Source organism: Pseudophryne corroboree, chromosome 4 (genome assembly GCF_028390025.1).
Source record: "Pseudophryne corroboree isolate aPseCor3 chromosome 4, aPseCor3.hap2, whole genome shotgun sequence".
Classification (NCBI taxonomy): domain Eukaryota; kingdom Metazoa; phylum Chordata; class Amphibia; order Anura; family Myobatrachidae; genus Pseudophryne; species Pseudophryne corroboree.
The window spans coordinates 448,777,733-448,802,695 of NC_086447.1; the positions used below are offsets into that span (position 1 = coordinate 448,777,733).

At 46.1% G+C, this 24,963-nt stretch overlaps 1 protein-coding gene across 4 annotated transcripts in view; it reads left to right on the forward strand.

Annotated features, from left to right (window-relative positions):
• SNX14 (sorting nexin 14) overlaps positions 1-24,963 on the forward strand; it is a 328,243-nt gene that overhangs the window by 250,151 nt on the left and 53,129 nt on the right. For all 4 annotated transcript variants that reach the window (XM_063916961.1, XM_063916962.1, XM_063916965.1 and 1 more), the window contains 6 exons: positions 28-128; positions 1,138-1,249; positions 20,199-20,239; positions 20,320-20,439; positions 20,535-20,658; positions 24,429-24,593. In XM_063916961.1, the coding sequence (XP_063773031.1) occupies positions 28-128; positions 1,138-1,249; positions 20,199-20,239; positions 20,320-20,439; positions 20,535-20,658; positions 24,429-24,593 (663 nt within the window). The remainder of the gene's footprint in view (positions 1-27; positions 129-1,137; positions 1,250-20,198; positions 20,240-20,319; positions 20,440-20,534; positions 20,659-24,428; positions 24,594-24,963) is intronic.

The following is a 24,963-nucleotide window of genomic DNA, read 5'->3' on the forward strand; positions in this document are numbered from 1 at the left end:
CTATATAACATCACTTTTAATTTTAAGGTACCTTTCCGGATGCCCAGCTTCCATCGAAAAGAATCATAGGACCTAAAAACTATGAATTTTTAACATCAAAAAGGGAAGAATTTGAGGAATATTTACAGGTACCACAGCTGAAAGTTTTTTTTATATATATATATATATATATATATATATATATATATATATAGCAGACTAGAGGTGGTGCGGCACTCCAATAATTTGTAACACCAGATTAATTAAATACAACGTTTCAATGCCCATTTAATAAACTGGCATTTTCGTCAGGTATAACAGAAACAATGCAACCATCTTACCTTAAGTAGAAGGTATCACCCATTGTGGCGCGAATGCCGCCGCGGGACTGCACACCCGGTGGCCGCGCATAGATGGCACTCAGAGGCTTAAACGTATACACACACACGGGCAAAAAAGTATTTGGACAGCCACCGATTGTGCAAGTTGACCCACTTAAAAAGATGAGAGAGGTCTGTAATTTCCATCATCTTTTTGCCTCACAGTATGTGTGTGTGTGTGTGTGTGTGTGTGTGTGTGTGTGTGTGTGTGTGTGTGTGTGTGTGTGTGTGTGTGTGTGTGATAATGTGGTGATAGGTGAAGTAACACAACATTCAAGGAATCCATATCCTCCTTTTTGCAGGCATGGCTGCTAGACAGTCACCATGTATATGTGCATAATATTACATTTCTTGCTTGTTCGAAAAGGAAATCACATTCTGCATTAAAGGCTTATGCCATCTGTTAAAGTAGATATTTTCACAATTACCCGCACTTGCTTCCACTTACCTGTGTTATGAGACTCCCTGTGGGGCCCACGCTGCGCTGTTGGGTCTGTTGCCCAGAGAAAGGATCACCAAAACTCAAGTAATAGGAAGTACAGCAGTGGAGACTAAATTTCCCTAAAAATGTGGAACCAGTTTAAGCTATTAAGCAAGTGCTAAAATATTTTATTACCCGAGTAAGGTACGAGATAAGTCACTATGAACCGCACTCTTTATAAAGGCACATATTTGGTGTAACCTCTCCAGTATTTGCATTGCAAATGTTTTCATGTCTGTTTTGCAAACAAAAAAACAAAACATTTTTGATAACTTTATTTTTGTTCTCACATTGCAGAGACTGTTACAGCACCCAGAGCTAAGTAACAGCCAATTGTTAGCAGATTTCTTATCCCCTAACAGCTTGGAGACTCAGTTTCATGACAAGATACTCCCAGACGTGAATCTAGGTAGGTGCCGTGTGCAGTATTGTAGATATTTCTGGGACAAAATCTAAATACAATAAAGTCAATAGCTTGAGATAACTGGAATTTAGACTTCTTGAGAAAATGTAGTACCTCTCCAGTAAAGGAAATATGTGACTAATTCAGTGAAACAATGCAAGTCGCCATCTGCATTTTAAAAGAAATTTTGAAAAAACCTGCTGTACATTTTTGTAGATTGGGAATTATTGATTTGCAGAAAACAACTGTCATGTTTGCAATTTGATACACCAGTGCTAAAACCCAATTTCTCTAACGTCCTAGTGGAAGCTGGGGACTCCGTAAGGACCATGGGGAATAGCGGGCTCCGCAGGAGACTGGGCACTCTAAAGAAAGATTCAGTACTATCTGGTGTGCACTGGCTCCTCCCTCTATGCCCCTCCTCCAGACCTCAGTTAGAATCTGTGCCCGGCCGAGCTGGGTGCTCCTAGTGGGCTCTCCTGAGCTTGCTAGAAAAGAAAGTATTTTGTTAGGTTTTTTGTTTTCAGAGAGCTTCTGCTGGCAACAGACTCTCTGCTACGAGGGACTGAGGGGAGAGAAGCAAACCTACTCACGGCAGCTAGGTAGCGCTTCTTAGGCTACTGGACACCATTAGCTCCAGAGGGATCGAACACAGGTACCTAACCTTGATCGTCCGTTCCCGGAGCCGCGCCGCCGTCCCCCTCGCAGAGCCAGAAGAACAGAAGCAGCAGAAGCATGAAGACATCGAAATCGGCGGTTGAAGACTCCTGTCTTCACTTAAGGTAGCGCACAGCACTGCAGCTGTGCGCCATTGCTCCCACAGCACACCGCACACTCCGGTCACTGTAGGGTGCAGGGCGCAGGGGGGGGCGCCCTGGGCAGCAATTAAGTACCTTTTTTGGCAAAAAGAGGCATATATACAGTCTGGGACTGTATAAATGCCAGAGCCCCCGCCATTTTTTATACATTAAGGCGGGACAGAAGCCCGCCGCTGAGGGGGCGGGGCCTTCTTCCTCAGCACACCAGCGCCATTTTCTCTTCACAGCTCCGCTGGAAGGACGCTCCCCAGGCTCTCCCCTGCAGTATTCAGGTGCTTTAGAGGGTAAAAAAGAGAGGGGGGGCACATAAATTTAGGCGCAGTATATGTGTGTGTATATATATATATATATATATATATATATATATATATATATATATATATATATATTAACAGCAGCTACAGGGTAAACACTAAGGTACTGTGTAATCCCTGGGTTATATAGCACTAGGGTGTGTGCTTGCATACTCTCTCTCTGTCTCCCCAAAAGCCTTTTGTGGGGTCCTGTCCTCAGTCAGAGCATTCCCTGTGTGTGTGCCTGTGTCGACATGTTTGATGAGGAAGGATACGTGGAGGCAGAACAAGTGCAGCTGAGTGTGGTGTCGCCGCCGACGGTGCCGACACCTGATTGGATGGATATGTGGAAGGTGTTAAATGATAATGTAAACTCCTTGCATAACAGATTGGATAAGACTGTAACCGGGGGACAGGCAGGGTCTCAACCCATGCCTGCTCCTGCAGCGCAGAGGCCGTCAGGGTCCCAAAAGCGCACACTATCCCAGATAGTTGACACAGATGTCGACACGGAATCTGACTCCAGTGTCGATGACGATGAGGCAAAGTTGCAGCCTAAAATGACTAAAGCCATCCGCTACATGATTGTAGCTATGAAGGATGTATTACACATTTCTGAGGAAAATCCTGTCCCTGACAAGAGGATTTATATGTATGGGGAGAAAAAGCATGAAGTGACTTTTCCCCCTTCCCATGAATTTAATGAATTATGTGAAAAAGCGTGGGATTCCCCTGACAGGAAGGTGATAGTTTCCAAGAGATTACTCATGGTGTATCCTTTCACGCCAACGGATAGGTTACGCTGGGAATCCTCCCCTAGGGTAGACAAGGCGTTGACACGCTTGTCTAAGAAGGTGGCCCTGCCGTCTCCGGATACGGCCGCCCTAAAGGATCCTGCAGATAGAAAGCAGAAAGCTATCCTGAAGTCAGTTTATACACATTCTGGCACACTGCTGAGACCAGCAATTGCTTCGGCCTGGATGTGTAGTGCGGTAGCTGCATGGACGGATTCTCTGTCTGAGGAGTTAGATACCCTGGACAGGGACTCTGTTCTACTGACCCTGGCACATATCAAGGACGCTGTCCTATATATGCGGGATGCCCAGAGGGACATTTGCCTGCTGGGCTCTAGAGTTAACGCTATGTCCATTTCTGCCAGAAGGGTCCTGTGGACTCGGCAATGGACAGGGGATACCGACTCTAAAAAACACATGGAGGTTTTACCTTATAACAGTGAGGAATTGTTTGGGGACGGTCTCTCGGACTTAGTTTCCACAGTTACGGCTGGGAAGTCAAATTTCTTGCCTTATGTCCCTCCACAACCTAAGAAAGCACCGTATTACAAAATGCAGTCCTTTCGTTCTCAGAGGAGCAAGAAGGTCAGAGGTGCGTCCTTTCTTGCCAGGAAAAAAGCTGCACCACGCAGCTAGTTCCCAGGAACAAAAGTCTTCCCCCGCTTCCACTAAGTCCACCGCATGACGCTGGGGCTCCACTGGCGGAGCCAGGAGCAGTGGGGGCGCGTCTCCGACATTTCAGCCACCAGTGGGTTCGCTCACAGGTGGATCCTTGGGCTATACAAATTGTGTCTCAGGGATACAAACTGGAATTCGAGGTGATGCCCCCTCACCGTTACCTAATATCGACCCTACTAGCTTCCCCCATGGAAAGGGAGATAGTGGTGGAGGCAATTCACAAACTTTTTCTCCAGAAAGTGGTGGTAGAGGTCCCCCCCCCTTCAACGGGGAAGGGGCTACTATTCCACTGTTTGTGGTACCGAAACCGGACGGTTCGGTCAGACCCATTTTAAATTTAAAATCCCTGAACTTTTATCTGAAGAAATTCAAGTTCAAAATGGAATCGCTCAGAGCGGTCATTGCAAGCCTGGAGGAAGGGGATTTTATGGTGTCGCTGGACATCAAGGATGCTTACTTGCATGTCCCCATTTATCCGCCTCATCAGGAGTACCTCAGGTTTGTGGTACGGGACTGTCATTACCAATTCCAGACGTTGCCGTTCGGCCTGTCCACGGCACCGAGAGTTTTTACCAAAGTGATGGCGGAGATGATGGTGCTCCTTCGGAAGCAAGGGGTTACAATTATCCCATACTTGGACGATCTCATAAAGGCGAGGTCCAGGGAGCAGTTGCTGATCAGTGTAGCACACTCTCAGGAAGTGTTGCGTCAGCACGGCTGGATTCCAAAGTCGCAGCTGATTCCTGCGACGCGTCTGCCCTTCCTGGGCATGATTCTGGACACAGACCAGAAGAAGGTGTTTCTCCCGGAGGAGAAAGCTCAGGAGCTTGTGACTCTGGTCAGGGACCTCCTGAAGCCAAAACAGGTGTCGGTGCATCACTGCACACGAGTCCTGGGAAAGATGGTGGGTTCTTACGAAGCCATTCCCTTCGGCAGGTTCCATGCGAGGATCTTTCAGTGGGATCTGCTGGACAAGTGGTCCGGATCGCATCTTCAGATGCATCGGATGATCACCCTGTCCCCCAGGGCCAGGGTGTCTCTTCTGTGGTGGCTACAAGGTGCTCACCTCCTCGAGGGCCGCAGATTCGGCATACAGGACTGGGTCCTGGTGACCACGGATGCAAGCCTCCGAGGGTGGGGGGCAGTCACTCAAGGAAGAAACTTCCAAGGGTTGTGGTCAAGTCAGGAGACTTGTCTGCACATCAATATACTGGAGCTAAGGGCCATATACAACGCCCTGAGTCAAGCGGAGCCTCTGCTTCGAAACCAACCAGTGCTGATTCAGTCAGACAACATCACGGCAGTGGCCCATGTGAACCGCCAGGGCGGCACAAGAAGCAGGGTGGCAATGGCAGAAGCCACCAGGATTCTTCGGTGGGCGGAGAATCACGTGCTGGCACTGTCAGCAGTGTTCATTCCGGGAGTGGACAACTGGGAAGCAGACTTCCTCAGCAGACACGACCTCCACCCGGGAGAGTGGGGACTTCATCAGGAAGTCTTCACGCAGATTGCAAATCGATGGGAACTGCCACAGGTAGACATGATGGCGTCCCGTCTCAACAAAAAGCTAAAAAGATATTGCGCCAGGTCATGGGACCCTCAGGCGATAGCTGTGGACGCACTAGTAACACCGTGGGTGTTCCAGTCGGTTTATGTGTTTCCTCCTCTTCCTCTCATACCAAAGGTGCTGAGAATTGTAAGAAAAAGAGGAGTGAGAACAATACTCATTGTTCCGGATTGGCCAAGAAGGACTTGGTACCCGGAATTGCAAGAACAAGGGCCCTGTCTGTTCCAAGACTTACCGCGGCTGCGTTTGACGGCATGGCGGTTGAACACCGAATCCTAGCAGAAAAGGGCATTCCGGAAGCAGTCATTCCTACGCTGATAAAGGCTAGGAAGGACGTGACAGCAAAACATTATCACCGTATATGGCGAAAATATGTTGCTTGGTGTGAGGCCAGGAAGGCCCCTACAGAGGAATTCCAACTGGGTCGATTCCTGCACTTCCTACAGTCGGGTGTGACTTTGGGCCTGAAATTAGGGTCCATAAAGGTCCAGATTTCGGGCCTATCCATTTTCTTTCAAAAAGAACTGGCTTCACTGCCTGAGGTTCAGACGTTTGTTAAGGGAGTGCTGCATATTCAGCCTCCTTTTGTGCCACCAGTGGCACCTTGGGATCTTAACGTGGTGTTGAGTTTCCTGAAATCCCACTGGTTTGAGCCACTTAAGACGGTGGAACTAAAGTATCTCACGTGGAAAGTGGTCATGCTGTTGGCCTTAGCCTCGGCTAGGCGTGTGTCAGAATTAGCGGCTTTGTCATATAAAAGCACCTATCTGGTTTTCCATATGGACAGAGCAGAATTGCGAACTCGTCCGCAGTTTCTGCCAAAGGTGGTGTCAGCTTTTCATCTGAACCAACCTATTGTGGTGCCTGCGGCTACTCGTGACTTGGAGGATTCCAAGTTGCTTGATGTAGTCAGGGCTTTGAAGATCTATGTTGCCAGGACAGCTGGAGTCAGGAAAACTGACTCGCTGTTTATTCTGTATGCATCCAACAAGCTGGGTGCTCCTGCTTCAAAGCAAACCATTGCTCGCTGGATCTGTAACACGATTCAGCAGGCTCATTCTGCGGCTGGATTGCCGCATCCAAAATCAGTGAAAGCCCATTCCACAAGGAAGGTGGGCTCTTCTTGGGCGGCTGCCCGAGGGGTCTCGGGATTACAGCTTTGCCGAGCTGCTACTTGGTCGGGTTCAAACACTTTTGCAAAGTTCTACAAGTTTGATACCCTGGCTGAGGAGGACCTGGTGTTTGCCCATTCGGTGCTGCAGAGTCATCCGCACTCTCCCGCCCGTTTGGGAGCTTTGGTATAATCCCCATGGTCCTTACGGAGTCCCCAGCATCCACTAGGACGTTAGAGAAAATAAGAATTTACTCACCGGTAATTCTATTTCTCGTAGTCCGTAGTGGATGCTGGGCGCCCTTCCCTAGTGCGGATTTTCTGCAATACGTGTATATAGTTATTGCTTAATAAAGGGTTATGTTATGTTGGCATCCATTGGTTGATGCTCTGTTGTTTGTTGATACTGTTAACTGGGTAAGTTTATCACAAGTTATACGGTTTGATTGGTGTGGCTGGTATGAGTCTTACTCTGGATTCCAAAATCCTTTCCTTGTAATGTCAGCTCTTCCGGGCACAGTTTCCTTAACTGAGGTCTGGAGGAGGGGCATAGAGGGAGGAGCCAGTGCACACCAGATAGTACTGAATCTTTCTTTAGAGTGCCCAGTCTCCTGCGGAGCCCGCTATTCCACATGGTCCTTACGGAGTCCCCAGCATCCACTACGGACTACGAGAAATAGAATTACCGGTGAGTAAATTCTTATTATTTGTGTACTCACTGAAAACGTGACTTTATTCCAAAGTCATTACATCCTTAGTTATTATAAATAAATGCACAGCACTCACCCAGCGACTACTTGACCAATAAAATGGCATGAAATTACTCAAATAGACCACTTATTTTAAAAATATACACACAGACCTCCAGTGGGCAGGGCATCTGGAATGGACACTTTTTAAACCAGCTCTCAACAGAAGTTCCTAGAATCGGCCTTAATCTTCCACAATTTTGCCACATTTGGACACACCAACTACCTCATTAGGTGACTTATGCTGGGTACACACTGGCAGATATATTGGCCGATCAATTGATCGGCCAGTATATCGTTAACTGATCAACGGGTGTGTACAAACGATATGTCTGTGAACGACGTCGTTCACAGACATATCGCGTCGGCCCTGCAGCACTGCCGATGACCAATATATCTGCAGTGTGTATGGCCTACCCGCGATAGGTCGGCCTTTCTACCCATCATTAGGTGGGCGGGGTTATGTAAATACATGACTCAGCCAGGTCGTAGTGTTGCGAGGTATACTGCTTGCAGGGAGCGGAACGCTCTTGCTGCTGTCAGGGAGGCTGCTGCTGGCCGGGTTACCTGTAGGATGCCTTGGTCACCACTCCAAGTACTGTTGAGAGACAAGCTGGAGTCCTCTTCCAGTTCCTTCGGTGCCGTAGGTCCCCTTCAGGTCCGCCGATCACGCAGTTCCCTTCCAGGTCCGCAGTCACCACAGTCCACTTCCAGGTCCGCCAATACCGCACCACCGCTGGGGCGGCAGTTCCCCTTTGGGTCCGCCTGGTCGGCAGTTCCCTTTAAGGTCCGCCTGGTTCACAGTTCCCCTTCAGGTCTGCAGCTCCCTTTAGGAGATTCGCCAGGTACATAGTCCCCTTCCTGGTCTACAGGTGCAGCAGTCCTTTTCTATGTCTTCAGTTCCCCTTGAGGTCCACAGAAGGTCTGCAGCTCCTTTTCAGGTCAACATGCAACGCAGTTCCCTTACAGCATGGGTGCATGAGCACAGTGAGGGACGGTGGGGGTGCATATGCAGGGTGAGATGGCAGTGAGGGTGTCTGAGCACTGTGAGGCAAGCAGTATCGATGCAAGAGTACAGTGAGGGGACAGTATGGGTGCGTGAGCAAAGTGAATGGGTAGTGTCGGGATCGCCGGCATACCAAATGCCAGTAACATGTATAACACCCAATGGGACAATGTGGGTGTATGTGCAGAGTGAGGATGCAGTTTGGGGGTATGAGCACAAGGTTATGGCTAAATTGTATAAGGCTAAAGGACCTCTAATGTCACTACCACGTGATCCATGACAAGAGGGGGAGGAGCAAGGTCGCAACATGGGACCCTAAATTTACCCTCACGGGTTCACTTTGCTCGCCACGCTTCAGGCTCGGTGGCTCATTTCACTTGCTACCAGGTTACTAAAGGGAATAGTTGGTGACGTGGATAGTGAAAGTGCTTTCCCACCGACCTTGCTCCTACCCCTGATGTCAGAGGCCTTTTAACCGACTAGGATCTAGTGTATGCACACAAGGGGTAGTGGGGGAAGTGTTGTGCTATGAGCTGAGCACAGTGTGGTTATTCCAGGATATATCGTTATAGTTGCCTGGATGTGGAGGTATGTTTAGTCGGGCGGGGAAGGCAATCCGCCACAGTCACCCACACTGAAAGCTCATTTTTCAAAGTGACAGGGAGCGGGGAAAGGGGGGGTGGGGGGCGGCGGTTGTGACCACCAGGGCCAGGGGTGTGCGGCCACTGGTGAGGTGAGCCGGGATGGGGGTCACGCAGGTGCTGCTGCTGTGTGACCATTGGTGGAGGTGAGGGTGGTGGTGCGGGCTCTGTGACCATCAGGAGCCCTGGCCAGCAAGAGACATGGCCAGTGTGTATTTATTAGGACAAAATACACACATACATAAAATCATACACATTCAACTTGAAGCAACAATCCGTGATGCAGTGTCAAGTGTAGTAACTGGATTGTTGTAAAAAAAAAAAACTATATATATTAGCTTGTATCAAATAACTCTCAGCCTGCTCAATTGCAAGCATAATAAGATAAAGAAATAAATCTGGATGTATCGAGTGTGTAATATATACACCTGGTAGATAGATAAATTGTATCAGTGTGTAGTAGCATAGATCTCAGGTCAAATGTATGCACCTGTGTACATATACAAATGACTGACATTGGGAGCCTCTACTAGCGGGAGCCTTGATCTGCGTGAGCCCGACCAGCAAGAGCAGTCACCTGTGGGTGCCTTAGCCAGCATATGCCCTGAGGGGTTTTATGGAGTCTGTTCCGCTCACTAGTTATATTTTATTTATATATTGTCACCTCAGAAACAGTAAGGATTGCAGGAGACCGAGGGATTTAGACAGTCGGAGATGGAAGGAGTGAGAGAGAGAGACAGTGGGAAACAGATGGAGCAAGACAGTGGGAGATGAAGGGAGTGAGAAACAGTGGGAGACGGAGGGAGTAAGAGAAAGTGGGAGACTGAGGGAGCGAGACAGAGAGACAGTGGGAGATGGAAGGAGTGAGAGAGAGACAGTGGGAAACAGATGGAGCAAGACAGTGGGAGATGGAGGGAGTGAGAAACAGTGGGAGACGGAGGGAGTGAGAGAAAGTAGGAGACCGAGGGAGCGAGAGAGAGACGATGGGAGATGGAAGGAGCGCGAGAGAGACGGTGGGAGACGGATGGTACGAGAGAGATACAGTGGGAGAGAAATGGAGAATTAAAAAGGCCTCTTTCCTTTACCTGTGTACTCTTTAGAAACCCAGCCCATTATGTAAATTGCAGGAATATTTGGCTCATTTCACGACAACAATCTGCCAGTGTGTACAGAGGAAAGATTAATTGGCCAATGTCCTCTGCAACAGATATATCTGCAGATGGCAGTGGTGATTGGTCAGTGTGTACCATCTACAGATAGGTCTGCAGATATATCTGCCAGTATGTACCCAGCTTTAGATGGAGAGGATTCTCTGGATGTCTTTTCTGGACCGGGACATTTCCACTGGATTCCGGACACTTTTGGTGGTGGCTTGTATGACCGCAAATTGAGAGGGCGAGTTGTTCATTTTCTTTGTTTTCTCTCTCTCGCTCGCTCTCTCTCTCTCCCTCTCCCTTCCTCTCTCCTGGGATGTCCTGCTCCCATGGCAAGAGGTAGGTGGGTTGGTGCTTTCTCCACAATTTGGGACGGAGAACAGCCAAGCTATTTGATGTCAGATCTTACTTTGCATTTTCCTAAACTAGGTATTTCTTTTTCATCCACTAGGGGTCACTGGAGTACTCTTGGGATATGGACGGCCTCTATAGGAACAGGGCACTGAATATTTAAATTTAGAACACTCCACCCCTCCATATCCCAGAGTACCTCAGTGTTTTTTCTGTGCTCAAGTAGCAACAAGGTCTGTGGCTTAGTCCACAATTATTTTGAATATTTTTTATTTTTTAAGTTAATATTTTTTCTTTTTCATACACATCCCTTTCCCCCTTCCAAAAGGCAGGGTCAGGGATAGTGCAAGCTGCTACAAGCAACTTTTGCGTGTCGATCCTCAATAAATGAGCACCCTCACAGCCATACAGACATCCTGCAGACAGGCTGGCCGGCGCTTACAGAGAAGCCCCGTCGGAGCCTCATCACAGGAGTCCAGGTATGTTGATCGGGGCGGTCAGCTCACGCTGCCGCCCCGCTGTGTGGGGACAATGTTTTCTTTCATAGACAGCCGCTGGCGCATGGCCGCTTGCATCCCTATACAGCCCGGCCGCTGCCGCTGCTCCGGCCGCTGCTCAGAGCGCTTCAGGACGCGCTCCCCGCTGTCTGTTTCCAGCGCGTCCCGCTACCCGGCTCCCGCTGGCGGCCCCACACTAACGCTGCCCGCCCCGCATACTGCCTCCGCAACGGAGCATACAGGGTGGGTGGGGGGGGGCATTACAGGCTGCAAGCAGAGGGTACAATCACGGCACGAGGGGGGACAAACAGCAGCAGCAACAGTATGCTGGGCTGCAGGGATGATTTACACAGGATTTGTAGACAGGGTTATATATCAGTTTAAAGACTTGAAACCTGTACTGTGACTATAATTTTAAGCATGGCAGCCATTTTAACCATGCTTCCTGTGTCTTCCTGCTGTGATTCCAGAACGTTCCAGTACTACATCTCTACTCCACCGGAGGCGCAGGGGTGTTAGTGGGACTTTGGGATCACATTTCATAGTACTGGCCACGTGTACTTGGCCAGATATATATATATATATAGAGACACCTTAGTACTATTTTACTGAGTCGTGCAAGTGTCTGTTTTTTGTGTATTGTATTGTCTGTCTCAATAATGAGTAAGGCACCAGCAAAAATTAAAAAGCATCACTACAAAGTCTGTAGCAGTGTGTTACCGGACGGATCTACCACATGTACAGTATGTTTTGTGGATTCAGTTCCGAATACAATTTCTGCTCCGGTTTTAAAGCCAGTTTCCTCCCCGGACCCTCCATGGGAAATGCTAGCCAATGTACTGGCTGGGTTGCAATCAGAATTGACCGCCGCTCGACAAGAGCGGGAAACGGCAAGATCTGAGTCTAGGGTGAGACCGCCAGAACTACCGGAGGCGTCTCAGCCTTGCGAAAGTTCCAAATCCATTTTGCGTAGACTGGATAAATTTCATATGTCTTATGATTTACCAGTTTCTGCTATGTTGCATTCTGACGATTCCATGCCAGACCTCACGGCACAAGATGAGGGTGAGGAGGGCGAAGTGGAGTCAGATAGTGAGGATTTTAACAGCTCAGGCATTGATAATCTCATCAGAGTGGTGCGTCAGTCTCTGAAGTTTACAGAAACTGAGGAGCCTCTGACAAATGATCAGGTCGTATTTACTAAACGACCGAGAACTCCAATGTGTTTTCCTGTTTCGGAGTCTCTTAATAAGATGTTAGTAGAAACACGACAGACTCCAGATAAACGGTTTTCTATACCTCGCAGATTTAAGTCTAGTTACCCGTTTCCAGACTCTGTGACATGTACATGGGAGAATCCACCAATAGTTGATTCGTCAGTGTCGAAACTTACAAAGAAATTAACCATACCAGTGCCAGCTGCTACTATGCTTAAAGACCCTTCAAATCGCAAAATAGAAACTATGCTAAAGTCCATGTATGTAGCAGCAGGAGTGCTGCTGAGACCTGGCTTGGTTGGCGTCTGGGTCACTAAGGCGCTCATAGTATGGATAACAGAACTCAAGTGTGCCCTACATGACGAACACCTTATACTTCTTGCTGATCAAATGTGTGAGGCTGCGGAGTATCTATGTACAGCTTCTACTGACGTCTGTCAGCTCACTTCTCGCCTTTCATCGTCGCTAGTTACAGCATGACGAGCACTCTGGCTGCGTTCTTGGCAAGCGGAGGCAGAGGTCAAAAGAGGTATAGAGGCGTTACCTTACGGTGGCGAGAAGTTGTTTGGTCCTGAATTGGACAAATGGATTTCTGAGGCCACGGGAGGAAAGTCGGTTTTCTTACCATTGCCTCCACCGGTACCAAGACGGAGGTACTCTGGGTCTGCGTTCAAATCCTTTAGACCTCAGGCCTTTCGCGGACGTGGCAGAGGAACAGCCACGCCTGGTAGACGTGGTCGTGGACGTGGTTTCCAACAAACCAACACAAGTCGTCAGGACGCTAAGGTCACCGACGGGCTACCAGCCCATCTCGGTTCTCCGATTGTGGGAGCACGCCTTCAGACGTTCCATTTGGCGTGGTTCCAGACATCCGCGGATGGGTGGATCCGCAATTTAGTGTTAAGAGGTTACAAAATAGAGTTCGACTGTCTTCCGCCACTGCGGTTTTTCAAGACAGGACTGCCTCTGTCGGACGACAAGAGGGCGGTTCTGCAGATTGCCATTCAGTCCCTACTGGATTCAGCAGTTTTGATTCCGGTCCCTGTACACCAACAGGGTCAGGGTTATTATTCCAGTCTGTTTGTGGTACCGAAGCCGGATGGCTCAGTCAGGCCAATATTGAACTTAAAGGGTCTCAATCGGTACGTAACTTACTACAGATTCAAGATGGAATCTCTGCGCTCAGTGATTGCAGGTTTAGAGCCAAAGGAATTCATGATTGCGCTAGATCTCAAGGATGCGTACTTTCACATTCCGATTTGGCAGCCTCATCAGAGATTCTTGCGGTTTGCAATACGCCAAAACCATTACCAGTTTCAGGCTCTACCGTTTGGCCTATCGTCAGCGCCTCGGGTATTCACCAAAGTGATGTCTGTGATGATAGCTCATCTCAGATCCCTGGGAGTGACAATAGTTCCGTATTTAGACGATCTGCTCATCAAAGCCCCGTCTCAACAGATGCTTCTCCAACATGCGCTGCTAACGTACAATGTACTGGTTCACCACGGTTGGATTGTCAACTTCAAGAAATCACATCTCATTCCGTCTCAACGCCTTCAATTCCTAGGTATGATTCTCGATACGGTAAATCAAAGAATTTACCTACCACAACAGAAAGTACAGATTATTCGCCATCTGGTACAATTAGTGCTCAAGCCACGCACAGTCTCGGTACATTTGTGCATTCGCCTCTTAGGAACAATGGTGGCGGCTTTCGAATCGCTTCAGTTCGGAAGATTTCACTCACGTCCATTTCAACTGGATGTGCTCGCATAGTGGTCGGGCTCGCATCTGCAGATTCACCACAGGGTGAGGTTGTCGGCAAGGGTGTCTCTACTCTGCTGGCTCAAGGTACACAATTTAACCGCAGGGAAACTGTACGGCGGCTGGAATTGGATAATTCTAACGACGGACGCGAGTCTCAGAGGTTGGGGAGCTGTAGTTCAAAATTGTCAGCTCCAGGGTCTCTGGGCGGATCACGAAAGATTGCTGTCTATAAATGTCCTGGAACTCAGCGCAATTTACAATGCACTACGACAAGCAGTACACATGCTTCGCTCTCAGACTGTTCAAGTGCAGTCAGACAACGCAACGGCAGTCGCATACATCAACAAACAAGGAGGAACGAGAAGCCGCATGGCAATGCGGGAAGTAGCTCGAATCCTCAATTGGGCAGAATACCACCAGGTGATATTGTCGGCAGTGTTCATTCCGGGAGTGGACAATTGAGAGGCAGATTATCTCAGCCGTCGGGATTTTCATCCAGGAGAATGGGCATTAAATCCAGAAGTGTTTCACATGTTGGTTCAGCGGTGGGGTTACCCTCAAGTGGACCTAATGGCGTCTCGCCACAATCGGCAAACGCTCCAGTATGTGTCCAGAACGAGAGATCCAAAGGCAGTGGCGGTGGATGCTCTCACCGTTGCGTGGCCGTACAGCCTCGTGTACCTGTTTCCACCGTTTCCGCTGCTCCCTCTGTTGCTAAAACGGATCAAAAGAGAGTCTGTCACAGTCATACTAGTGGCGCCTCATTGGCCTCGGAGAGCTTGGTTCTCGGATCTCCACGGACTACTCGCAGACGATCCTTGGCCGCTCCCACTACGTCCAGACTTGTTACAACAGGGTCCATTCCTTTACCCCGATTTAGCGCGGCTGCGTTTGGCTGTTGAGACCGCCCTCTTAAGAAGAGAGGGCATTCCAGAATCGGTTATACCAACCATGTTACGAGCTAGGAAGCCAGTTACGGCAGCTCATTATTACAGAATTTGGCGTGCCTATACAGGTTGGTGTGAAACTCGGAAGTTTCCGACATCATCTTTCAAGTTATCCCGTCTTTTGTTATTTCTACAAACGGGGTTAGATGGAGGACTGCGTTTATCTACACTAAAGGTGCAGGTATCTGCTTTGTCAATTTACTTTCAAAGAAGATTGGCTCTATTGCCGTCTATACACACCTTTCTGCAAGGTGTCCTCAGAGTACAGCCTCCATTCATTCCACCTACAGCGCCATGGGACTTGAATCTGGTTTTAGATTTCTTACAGTCTTCATATTTCGAACCCTTACAGCAAGTGGATATAAAGTTTCTCACTTGGAAAACAATTTTTCTTCTAGCCTTAGCTTCAGCAAGGCGTGTTTCAGATTTGGGTGCCTTGTCATGCAAGCCACCGTATTTGGTGTTTCATGATCACAGAGCGGAACTTCGGACGAATCCCGCTTTCTTACCAAAGGTAGTGTCATCTTTTCACATCAATCAACCAATAGTAGTTCCTGTGTTAACAGCAAATTCTGGAACTCTGGATGTGGTACGCGCATTACGCGTTTATGTATCCCGAACGTCTACAGTTCGTAAGACGGATACGTTGTTTGTTCTCTATGATGCTGCCAAGATGGGTTGGCCAGCTTCTAAGCAGACCTTATCCAGATGGATAAAACTGACCATACGTCAGGCTTACCTTCATGCTAGGTTACAGCCGCCTACATCAGTAACAGCTCATTCCACACGTTCTGTGGGAACTTCATGGGCAGCTGGTCGTGGAGCTTCTACGACGCAGCTTTGCCGTGCGGCTACATGGTCTTCCGTGCACACGTTTGTGCGCTTTTACAAGTTTGATACGTTTGCGGCATCAGCATCTAGCTTTGGCCGCCTAGTGTTACAGGTGCCAAACAGCTCTCCCGCCCACGGGGGAAGCTTTGGTACGTCCCAAGAGTACTCCAGTGACCCCTAGTGGATGAAAAAGAAAATAGGATTTTGGTACTTACCAGGTAAATCTTTTTCTTTGAATCCATAGGGGGCACTGGACGCCCACCCAGAGCAGTTTTACCTGGTTTGTGGTAAGTTCAGGGGATCTTATGGTAACACACTCTCACCGACTGGTTCAAATTATCAAGTGCTGGTTATGGTGTCAACTGTTTAGTTGTCAGTAACGTTATGTGTCAACTTCATTGTTGTCCGTTATGTTATATGTAATACTCCATTGTCAACCTCTCTATAGCTCCTGTTCGGCTCAGTAAAAAACACTGAGGTACTCTGGGATATGGAGGGGTGGAGTGTTCTAAATTTAAATATTCAGTGCCCTGTTCCTATGGAGGCCGTCCATATCCCAAGAGTACTCCAGTGCCCCCTATGGATTCAAAGAAAAGGATTTACCTGGTAAGTACCAAAATCCTATTTTCAATTGGCTCAAGAGATATTAAGTTAACAGCTTTCGCCGATGAAGTGGACCAGAGACAATTTTACATAACTTGGGGTCCATATACAGATGTCCATATACAGATATCTATCCTCCTTGTGGTGTGTAGTGCGAGAAACTAATTGCATTACATTTGCCTGCGCTTTGTCGCGGTGTGTTGAGTCGCAGTGTAATGAGTTGAGTCTCCGCCGGGTGCAATGCTGGTGTTCATCCACCAGGTGTCGCTTTTGAAAACCACCATTGCTCATGTGTGAAGTCTCCATTGTAAAGGCAAACGATGCTTGTAGTTTAAGAATAACTTTTTTTTTTAATGATCTCTACATTAATTAGAAATGTGAACACATAAATGATTTGCTCAGAGTCTCCAACGCACACAAAGAAAAGCACAGTTCAGAGTTCTACACAGCTGTCTAAAAGGAAAAAAAAAAGTAATTACAATCAATGATAGAGATGGGACACACAGCAGTATAACATTTTTTCACAATGAGCGACATCACTATGTCATTGCAGGTGTCAGTCGTCTGTGTTCATGGCTCTTTTGGCATAGTGGTGTCTCCGATGGTTACCTTGCCCGTGAGCTAGGGTTCGATTCCTGCCAAGGACACACTTGTAATGTATATCTGTGTAAAAAGTAGCATCCACAGTTAGACATGCACACAGATATACATTCAAAATTAGTAAAAAGCCGTAGATACTACTTTTTACACAGATATATATATACAAGTATGGCTTTTCAAATTACGAACAACATATTTTTATGAGACTGAATTTACTCTATTCTTCCTGGGCCTTCCCATTGCTTTAATAGACAGCCTCCCCCAATCCCACCCCTGTGAGACTTGCGATTTGACGGACTGGGTGTTCTGCTTAGTAAATGACAGCATGAGCAATTAATTTACATACAGTAGTGTACTGGCTATGTTGTGTTTTACTAAGCAGCACAGCCAGTCTGTGAAATCACAAGTCTCACAGTGGGGGAGGCTGCCTATTAAAGCAATGCAGAGTCCTGGGAAGAAATACAGTAAACACAGTCTCATAAAGATAACACTATCGTAATTTGAAAAGCTATACTTGTATATCTGTGTAAAAAGTAGTATTCATAGTCTTTTTTCTAATTATGGGTGTATATCTGTGTGCATGTCTGAGTCTGTATACAAAGCACAACAGAACTTGTTTTGGGAAAATTAGAAGAAAACTGTGGATGCCTCTTTTTACACAGATATAATGCTACTTTTTACATAGATATACAATACAAGTGTGTCTTTTAAAAATTACAAGTGTTATATTTATGAGACTGAGTTTACTGTACTTCTTCCCGGTCCTCATTGCTTTAAAAGGGCAGCCTCCCCCACGACTAATCCCACCCCTTGTGAGACTGGGTGTACTGCTTAGTAAATGACAAACACAACGCGGCCAGTAGACTACTGTATGTAAATGAATGACTCATGCTGGCTTTGGGGGAAGGGAACACAGAAGGGAAGTTCATTTATAAAGGCCAGTACTCACTGGCCGATGTGGGAGAGATGTGTGCTGAGCGAACCGCTCAGCACACATCTCTCCCGCCGCTCAGCACAGCGCGATGTGTGCTGAGCAAGCGGGGGGAGACCGCTCATTTCACCCAACGGGTGAAATGAGCGACCTGCTAGATTGGCCTGCATGCAGGCTAATCTAGCACCAGCGATTGTCAGATTGCTTAGATTTTAAGCAGCGATCGCTCCGTGAGTACCCCCCTTAAGGCATGTTAGCATTGTGAATGCACCGAGAGATCGTTAGGTGGGGAGAAGATAAAGCAGCTTTGTCACTGTTTTTTGCTCTGTCCATTGTATAGACCGTTCTGGCTTCAGGTCAAGCATTATGTGGAAGACCACTTGATTGATTATCTCACCTTCAATGCGGGATGGGCAATGTTTGACTTTCACCATCTACTGCTCGGATAATAAAGGGGGTAGCCGATTACTCCTACCATTAGCGCAGCTGTCCACTAAGCAGTTCTACAGGAATGTATTTCGACATCTCCCCCATCATTGTCCTTGTTTTAGGTCCAAGCTTTTTTATTTGTTCCGTATGGACTTGGTAGAGGTAACCCTGCAAAAGTACTCTAAGGTGGAACGATTTTTTAGTATTTTGGAGACATGTCTAAACACTGTCTATTGAGATTGTTTTTATTATGCATGATTGACAGTACAGGTGATGTAATGGTTAACATTATGCCTCACAGCACTAAGGTCATAGGTTCAATTCCCACCATGGCCCTAACTGTGTAGAGTTTGTATATTCTCCTCGTACTTGCATGGGTTTCCTCCGGGTACTCCTGTTTACTCCCACAATCCAAAGATATACTGGAAGGATAATTGGCTCCCAACAAAATAAACCCTAGCGTGAATGTGTGTGCATGTACTTGTAAGAAAATATAGACTAAACTCCACTGGGGCAGGGACTCATGTGAATGGACAATTATTCTCTGCAAAGTGCTGCAGAATATGTGTGCGCTATATAAATAACTGGTAATAATAAATAAATGATAATGATCCGCCTTTTGCTTGACTTGAGTACCGCTTGAGGGGGGAGTGTGTGGAATGCACTCACAATCTTGTTTACAGTTCTCTTCGAACCATTCTTCCACTAACTACTTTGTACAACTACACACTTCTGCTCTGCTCTGTATTTTACTCTGCCTGTATTTTACTGAATTAAATATGAAATACTTCTACTAATATACAAAGCATTTTTGGACAGCTGTAACGAAATCCATCTCTTCCCTTTCCTCAAAATATCTCCTAACTTGACCCCTCTTTTCTGCCTAAAGTCTTTGGGGGTGATTCAGACTTGATTGTAGCTGTGCTAAATTTAGCACAGCTACAATCAGGAACACAGACATGCGGGTTGACGCACAGGGGTAGCCCGCCCCGCATGTCGGTCCCTGCCCCGTCACTGAAGTACAAAAGCATCGCACAAAGGTGATGCTTTTGTACTTCAGGAGTAGCTCCCGGCCAGCGCAGCTTTTGCCTGCTGGCCGGGAGCTACTCGTCGCTGCCCGGCTCGCAGCAGCTGCTGTGGCCAGTCCCCCCCTCCTCCCCCCCCCCGGCACTGTCCGGCCACGCCTACGTTGGTTGGCCGGACTGCGCCCATAAAACAGCGGCCAAAACGCCGCCGTGCCGCCCAGCGACCGCCTCTGCCTATCAATCAGGCAGAGGCGATCGCTAGGCAACGAGGGCTGTCAGCCATGCGCCGGCGCACTGCGGCACCAGAGCATGCGTAGTTCTGACCTGATTACTTGCTCATAATATCGACTACAGGACGTTAGAGGTCTGCGTCCACTCTGTTGAGTTCCCTTCCTTGTACAACAATACTTTCTCCTTACCGGCAGACCTTCAAGAGTTCTCTGAAATGTGTCCTCTTTCCAAATTCCCGAGTCATCCTTTAAACCTTTTCTACCAGATTTTTCTACCAGATTAACACTACACTACACAGTTGACACAAATTTACCCTGTTGCCCCTGACTGGATCTCACAACCCCACTGAGCTGTTTGTTCTCACCGGTGCACAATAAATAGCACTACCTATTTGTGAACAGAACTTTCTTACTGCTTTGTGTGTGAATTAGCTTGTGACCTAAAAGAAGCATAATGGTAATACATTCGCTGCTCCAGGAGCCTGTCTTAAGGTACTGCAGCCAAAACATTGTGACATTTCTAGATAATTTTCCATTTCTGTACTTTGTTATGGAAACACTCCCAAAATGGAATAACCGCTTCTATCCAACATAGTAGACATGCACACAGGATCCCTGGGTAATGTGCCAGCACACACTATATATAGTAGTTAACTGCTGTTAAGGTTACTATTATACTGTATTATGAATATATGTCTTTGTGTTCTAATTTTCAGGTAAAATGATCAAGTCTGTACCAGGCAAGCTAATTAAAGAGGTAATTTAATATTTAGCTTTTTAACCTTTCAGACTTATTTTGTGTTCCTAAGCTACAGTATAATGTGTCCCTGATTACAGAAAGGACAACATCTAGAGCTTTTCATCATGAATTTCATCAACTCATGTGAATCCCCAAAACCTAAACCAAGCAGACCTGAGTTGACTATTCTCAGTCCCACGTCAGAGAACGACAAAAAGGTGTGAAGAAAGATTCCAGTGTAGCATCTCTTTCTTGTCCTGTTTATTTATATGTGATATTTTGAATGCCTGTTTGTGTCTTGTTTTGAATTCAGCTTTTTAACGATATGTACAAGAACAATGCCAACCGTTCAGAGTATATAGAGAGAAAGCATAACCAGAACTACTTCATGGAAGTGCTGACGGTAGAGGGTGTTTATGACTATCTTATGTTTATAGGTAAGTAATAGCTCTTATCTGTTGGATTTCAGCGGTATAGGTGTCTTGCAGGAATAGTGTAGTAGGGGTATATTTACAAAGTAAACCCGCTGTAGGTTTCGGCTCAATATTTAAAGTGGCACTAATATTAAGTGTAAAGCACTCTCCTGTTTCACACTTTAATATTTGTGGCGCTTTAAATTTACAGCTTAAACCCTCTGAGAAGCAGTGTATTGCTTTGTAAATATGAACCGTAGTATTTACTAGTTATTTGTAGATCATACATGAGCTAAAAGGTAGAGTAAGTTCATACACTATATCTTGGACCTATTCTTACATTGTCAGGCAGTAATCCTGCCCCCGGTCCCTTTAACCAATCCAGGTTGATTCACTGCCTTTTCGCATGAATTAGCCTGAATCTTGTTCTTGCCTTTAACATTGCTTTCAGTGGTGGTGAGTTGTTTTACCCATCCATGAACTGCCAGAAAGAAGGGGCTTAGCCCCCTTAAAACCTTAATGCTACAATTTCTTGCATGGTAGAGTTATTTAAGTCTCATGCCAAAAGTATCTTCCAGGACTTGGGTGTCTGCTCCAAGCAGGATGTAGCCAGCGCTCTTTTAGCTTGGTTGTGTTGTTTTGCTCCATGGGACTTCTAATGAGTCCTGTTGTTCTACATTAAAGGTGTCCAATGTTGCTGCCCTCCATTTACCATGGCTCTTCACTTGTTACTGCAGAGGTCAAGAGATTGAAGGCAACTCCATGCAGCAGCCCATCATAAATCTATTTCCTTATTGTACTATCAAGGGAGAATGTTACATAAAATTATCTATAAATAAGTTTTAAAAATACTTTGTATATGTTTAATGGGCCTCCATTTTATACAGAAAGCAGTGCCTGTAGCATGGGTACATTTTTTTTTTCTGTTGTGTTTTTTTTAACGTGGATACATTCCCCAGCAATAGAAGTAGTTAATGCAGGGTTAGAGAAAGAGGGACTCAGCCACACATTGCATATCCCCCAGGTAATAGCCAACTTCATCATGACAAAATGCACAGATGTGTCCTCATACATCTTTGCTCCGAGCGCTACAAGTGGCGTTACACATAACGCATGAGTGCCATGTGACTCTAGTGCTGAGCATCATGTTTTTGCATTTTTTTTGTGAAAATGCATCTGTCGCAAAGTAATGCGATAGGACGCAGGAGCAGCTTCTGCTGATAAACATGATATTCAGTATGCCTATATTCTGTGTGTGACTGCGACTGTATTTCATACAAATTGCTATGCGTAACATGGCTTATCTGATGCAGATACAGCCACAATTACACACACAATATGGGCATGCTGCATTTCATTTTAATCAGCAGGAACTGCTCCTGCATTACTTTGCGACTAAGACACATTTTCACAGGGAAAAAAAAACGCAAAAAATTTCCTCGCACTTGTCGCGCCCCGACATGGCGCGACAAGAAGGGCTGTTTAGCGTGACGGCAGCAAGGATGTAAGAGGACACAACTGTAGATATTAAAGCAACTGTGAATTTGTGTAAAACAGGTTATCCATGTGACAACAGTATTTTGTTTGGGAACCTCAGAAAGGTGTTAAATGACAGAGGGGGGAGGTGTTAAATCTTGGAGAGAGTTAAAGTACCTGCTAATCCGCTCCTAGCTGTCCTTTTTATAACACAACCTGTAACATAACATTTAGGGGCTGATTGGCTGGTACTTTAGCTCTCTCCACTTTATCTATCTCCAAGATTTGTCCCCTAGCTTTACACCCTCTCACTGAAGCATCGGCTCTGATACTGAACACGGATCGGAGCCGGGGCTTCAGATATACTTACCCCTTTCACACTGCCGGATGGTCACAGGTCGCCATTCACACCACAGGACGATTGGAGATGATGTCCTCTCCGAGCGCTCCTGAGCCTGCCATTCAGCAGCCTTTTAGGCATGTCTGGGTCATGTATGACACGGGTCTGCCTTTCAAACTTCAGCCAACCCAGGTTGAACCCAGGAATAAGCCCTGGTCGTGACCCGGGATGCATGACCTATGTCGACCCTTTCACACCGAGCCAGGACACTGGGCTTGCCTCAGAGATAACCTGGGTTCTCAGTTCAGTGTGAAAGTCTTCCAGATGGGATAAAGTGTCCATGGACATAGGCACGTCACACTTCTGTCTTCTATGGAGAATGGCAAAAAAAAAAAAAACATTTTGACAATAGCCCACACAAAATCTTACAGATTACTCGACTCATACTTTATATTCTATAGATTGATGAGACCAAGAATTCAATCATAGGCTCGCTTTTGGTGCAAAACTAACAAGGTGCATCACTATTGCAAGACTACTATCACTACTGCTATGCTATTAGGATGGTTCTCTGCTGAACTGGAAATTTTTTGAAAGTAGGGGGAAAATGTATGCGACATGATCTGGACATATTCTGAAAGACAACCTGCTGCAGTCTGCCCAATACTGTACCTAGCACTTGTGAGAGTCAGTTGCCCAATTCGTACAGCAGAAGTCACATTGGAATGGATATCATTCCTATTTAAAATCTGTGAAAGGGTATCAAAACTGCTGTTCACTTAATGTCCCCATCCAGTCTGATTGAGCTTCAGCAGTATTACAGAGAAGCAATGAAACTTGAGAGTGTTCAGATACACAAAGCTGGCTGAGACTAAACCAAATTGTCTCTTAGTTACAATAAGGGGGCTATCCAATTAGCAGCAATAAAGGTTTTTTTCCCACAATATTTTTTTAATTTTATCACAGGTTTTTTGTTTTTTTTTTTGTTTTTTCGTTTTTTTTTATCACCGACATCCAATTACATTGTACGAAGAAAAAAAAAAGTTTTTCTCGTGAAAATACATAGGGTCCGTGAAAACCCGCTATGTATTTTCGCAGCACTTATCGCTTAAAAAATGGTCACTTTGCTGGAGTTTGGCTTCGCCTGCCTCAGGCAGGCAAAACCAATCCCTGGTAAGGGTTGGCTATCGGGGCTAAAAGGTTAGCCCCTGGCAAAACAATTAGCTGCGGTAAATTACCATGGCTAATTGGATACCCCCTAGAACAAGAAGGAGTTGAATATTTTTGTAATCCATTATAGACTTTTTTTCTTTTTTATCTGCGAGTTAGAATTTTGCTTTCCTTTGCCGTCACAGAACACTTTGGGTAAATCTGTAGTAATGAGTAAATCCATTTGGTTTCATGATCTAAAAAAAATACAAGATGCAGAATGCAGTAGACAATTACCTAATATAGCTATTGTATTGGTCACACTCATGTGACAACTTTAAAGCTTGGTACACACTGGAGCGATGTCCGTACGATACCATTTCGGAACGACATATCGCTTGCATCGCTCAGTATGTATGGGGGATTGCGCACTCCCGCGGTCGCTAGCAACAGCCGCATGATTTAATGTGCTGCACATCAAATTAAGCAATATCACTAGTGTACTGTAGTATGCTAATGAAGGATGGAACATGATGCTCTGTCCTTCATTAAAGTCATTCCAGTGTGTTTATACAACCTGGGATCCAGTGTTACAATGTCAGAACGAATGCCCGTCACTCCAGTGTAGACACAGCTTTACTGTGCCTAGTTAGGTGGCATACAGATGTAGCATTCTAAAGTTGTGTAGTTACATTTAAAACCGTGCTATTTATAGCTGTGTTTACTAGTCATTGTTAAAAAAAAAAACAGATATTATTTCATCATACTAGCAGGTGTGCTGTAAATATAGGAATATTACTAAACTCTTCTTCTTATGAATTACGGGCAGGACGTTGTGTTTTCCACATTCCTGATTGGTTTCATCACCTGTTAATGGGAGGACGAATCCTTTTCAAAAATACGCTTGAGACCTACACGGACCATTACCTGCAGTGTAAAATGGAACAACTTAGTCAAGAACATCGACTTGTTTCATTAATTACACTTCTTAGAGGTATGTACATAGCTATAGTGCTGATTGTTGCTGCAGTTGACCAAAATTGTATGTACAGTATGTATGGCTATTGTGTATGTATTATTGGCTAAGTAAGTCTAGATATGTTATTTTTTTGTTTTTGTTTTTATTTTATTTTTGCCACCACTTGGTTGTGAACTGCTACATGCTGTGCTGTTTGTTTTATGTTGTGTAGGACAGCAGTGTAGTACAGGTTGAGTATCCCTTATCCAAAATGCTTGGGACCAGAGGTATTTTGGATATGGGATTTTTCCGTATTTTGGAATAATTGCATACCATAATGAGATATCATGGTGATGGGACCTAAATCTAAGCACAGAATGCATTTATGTTACATATACACCTTATA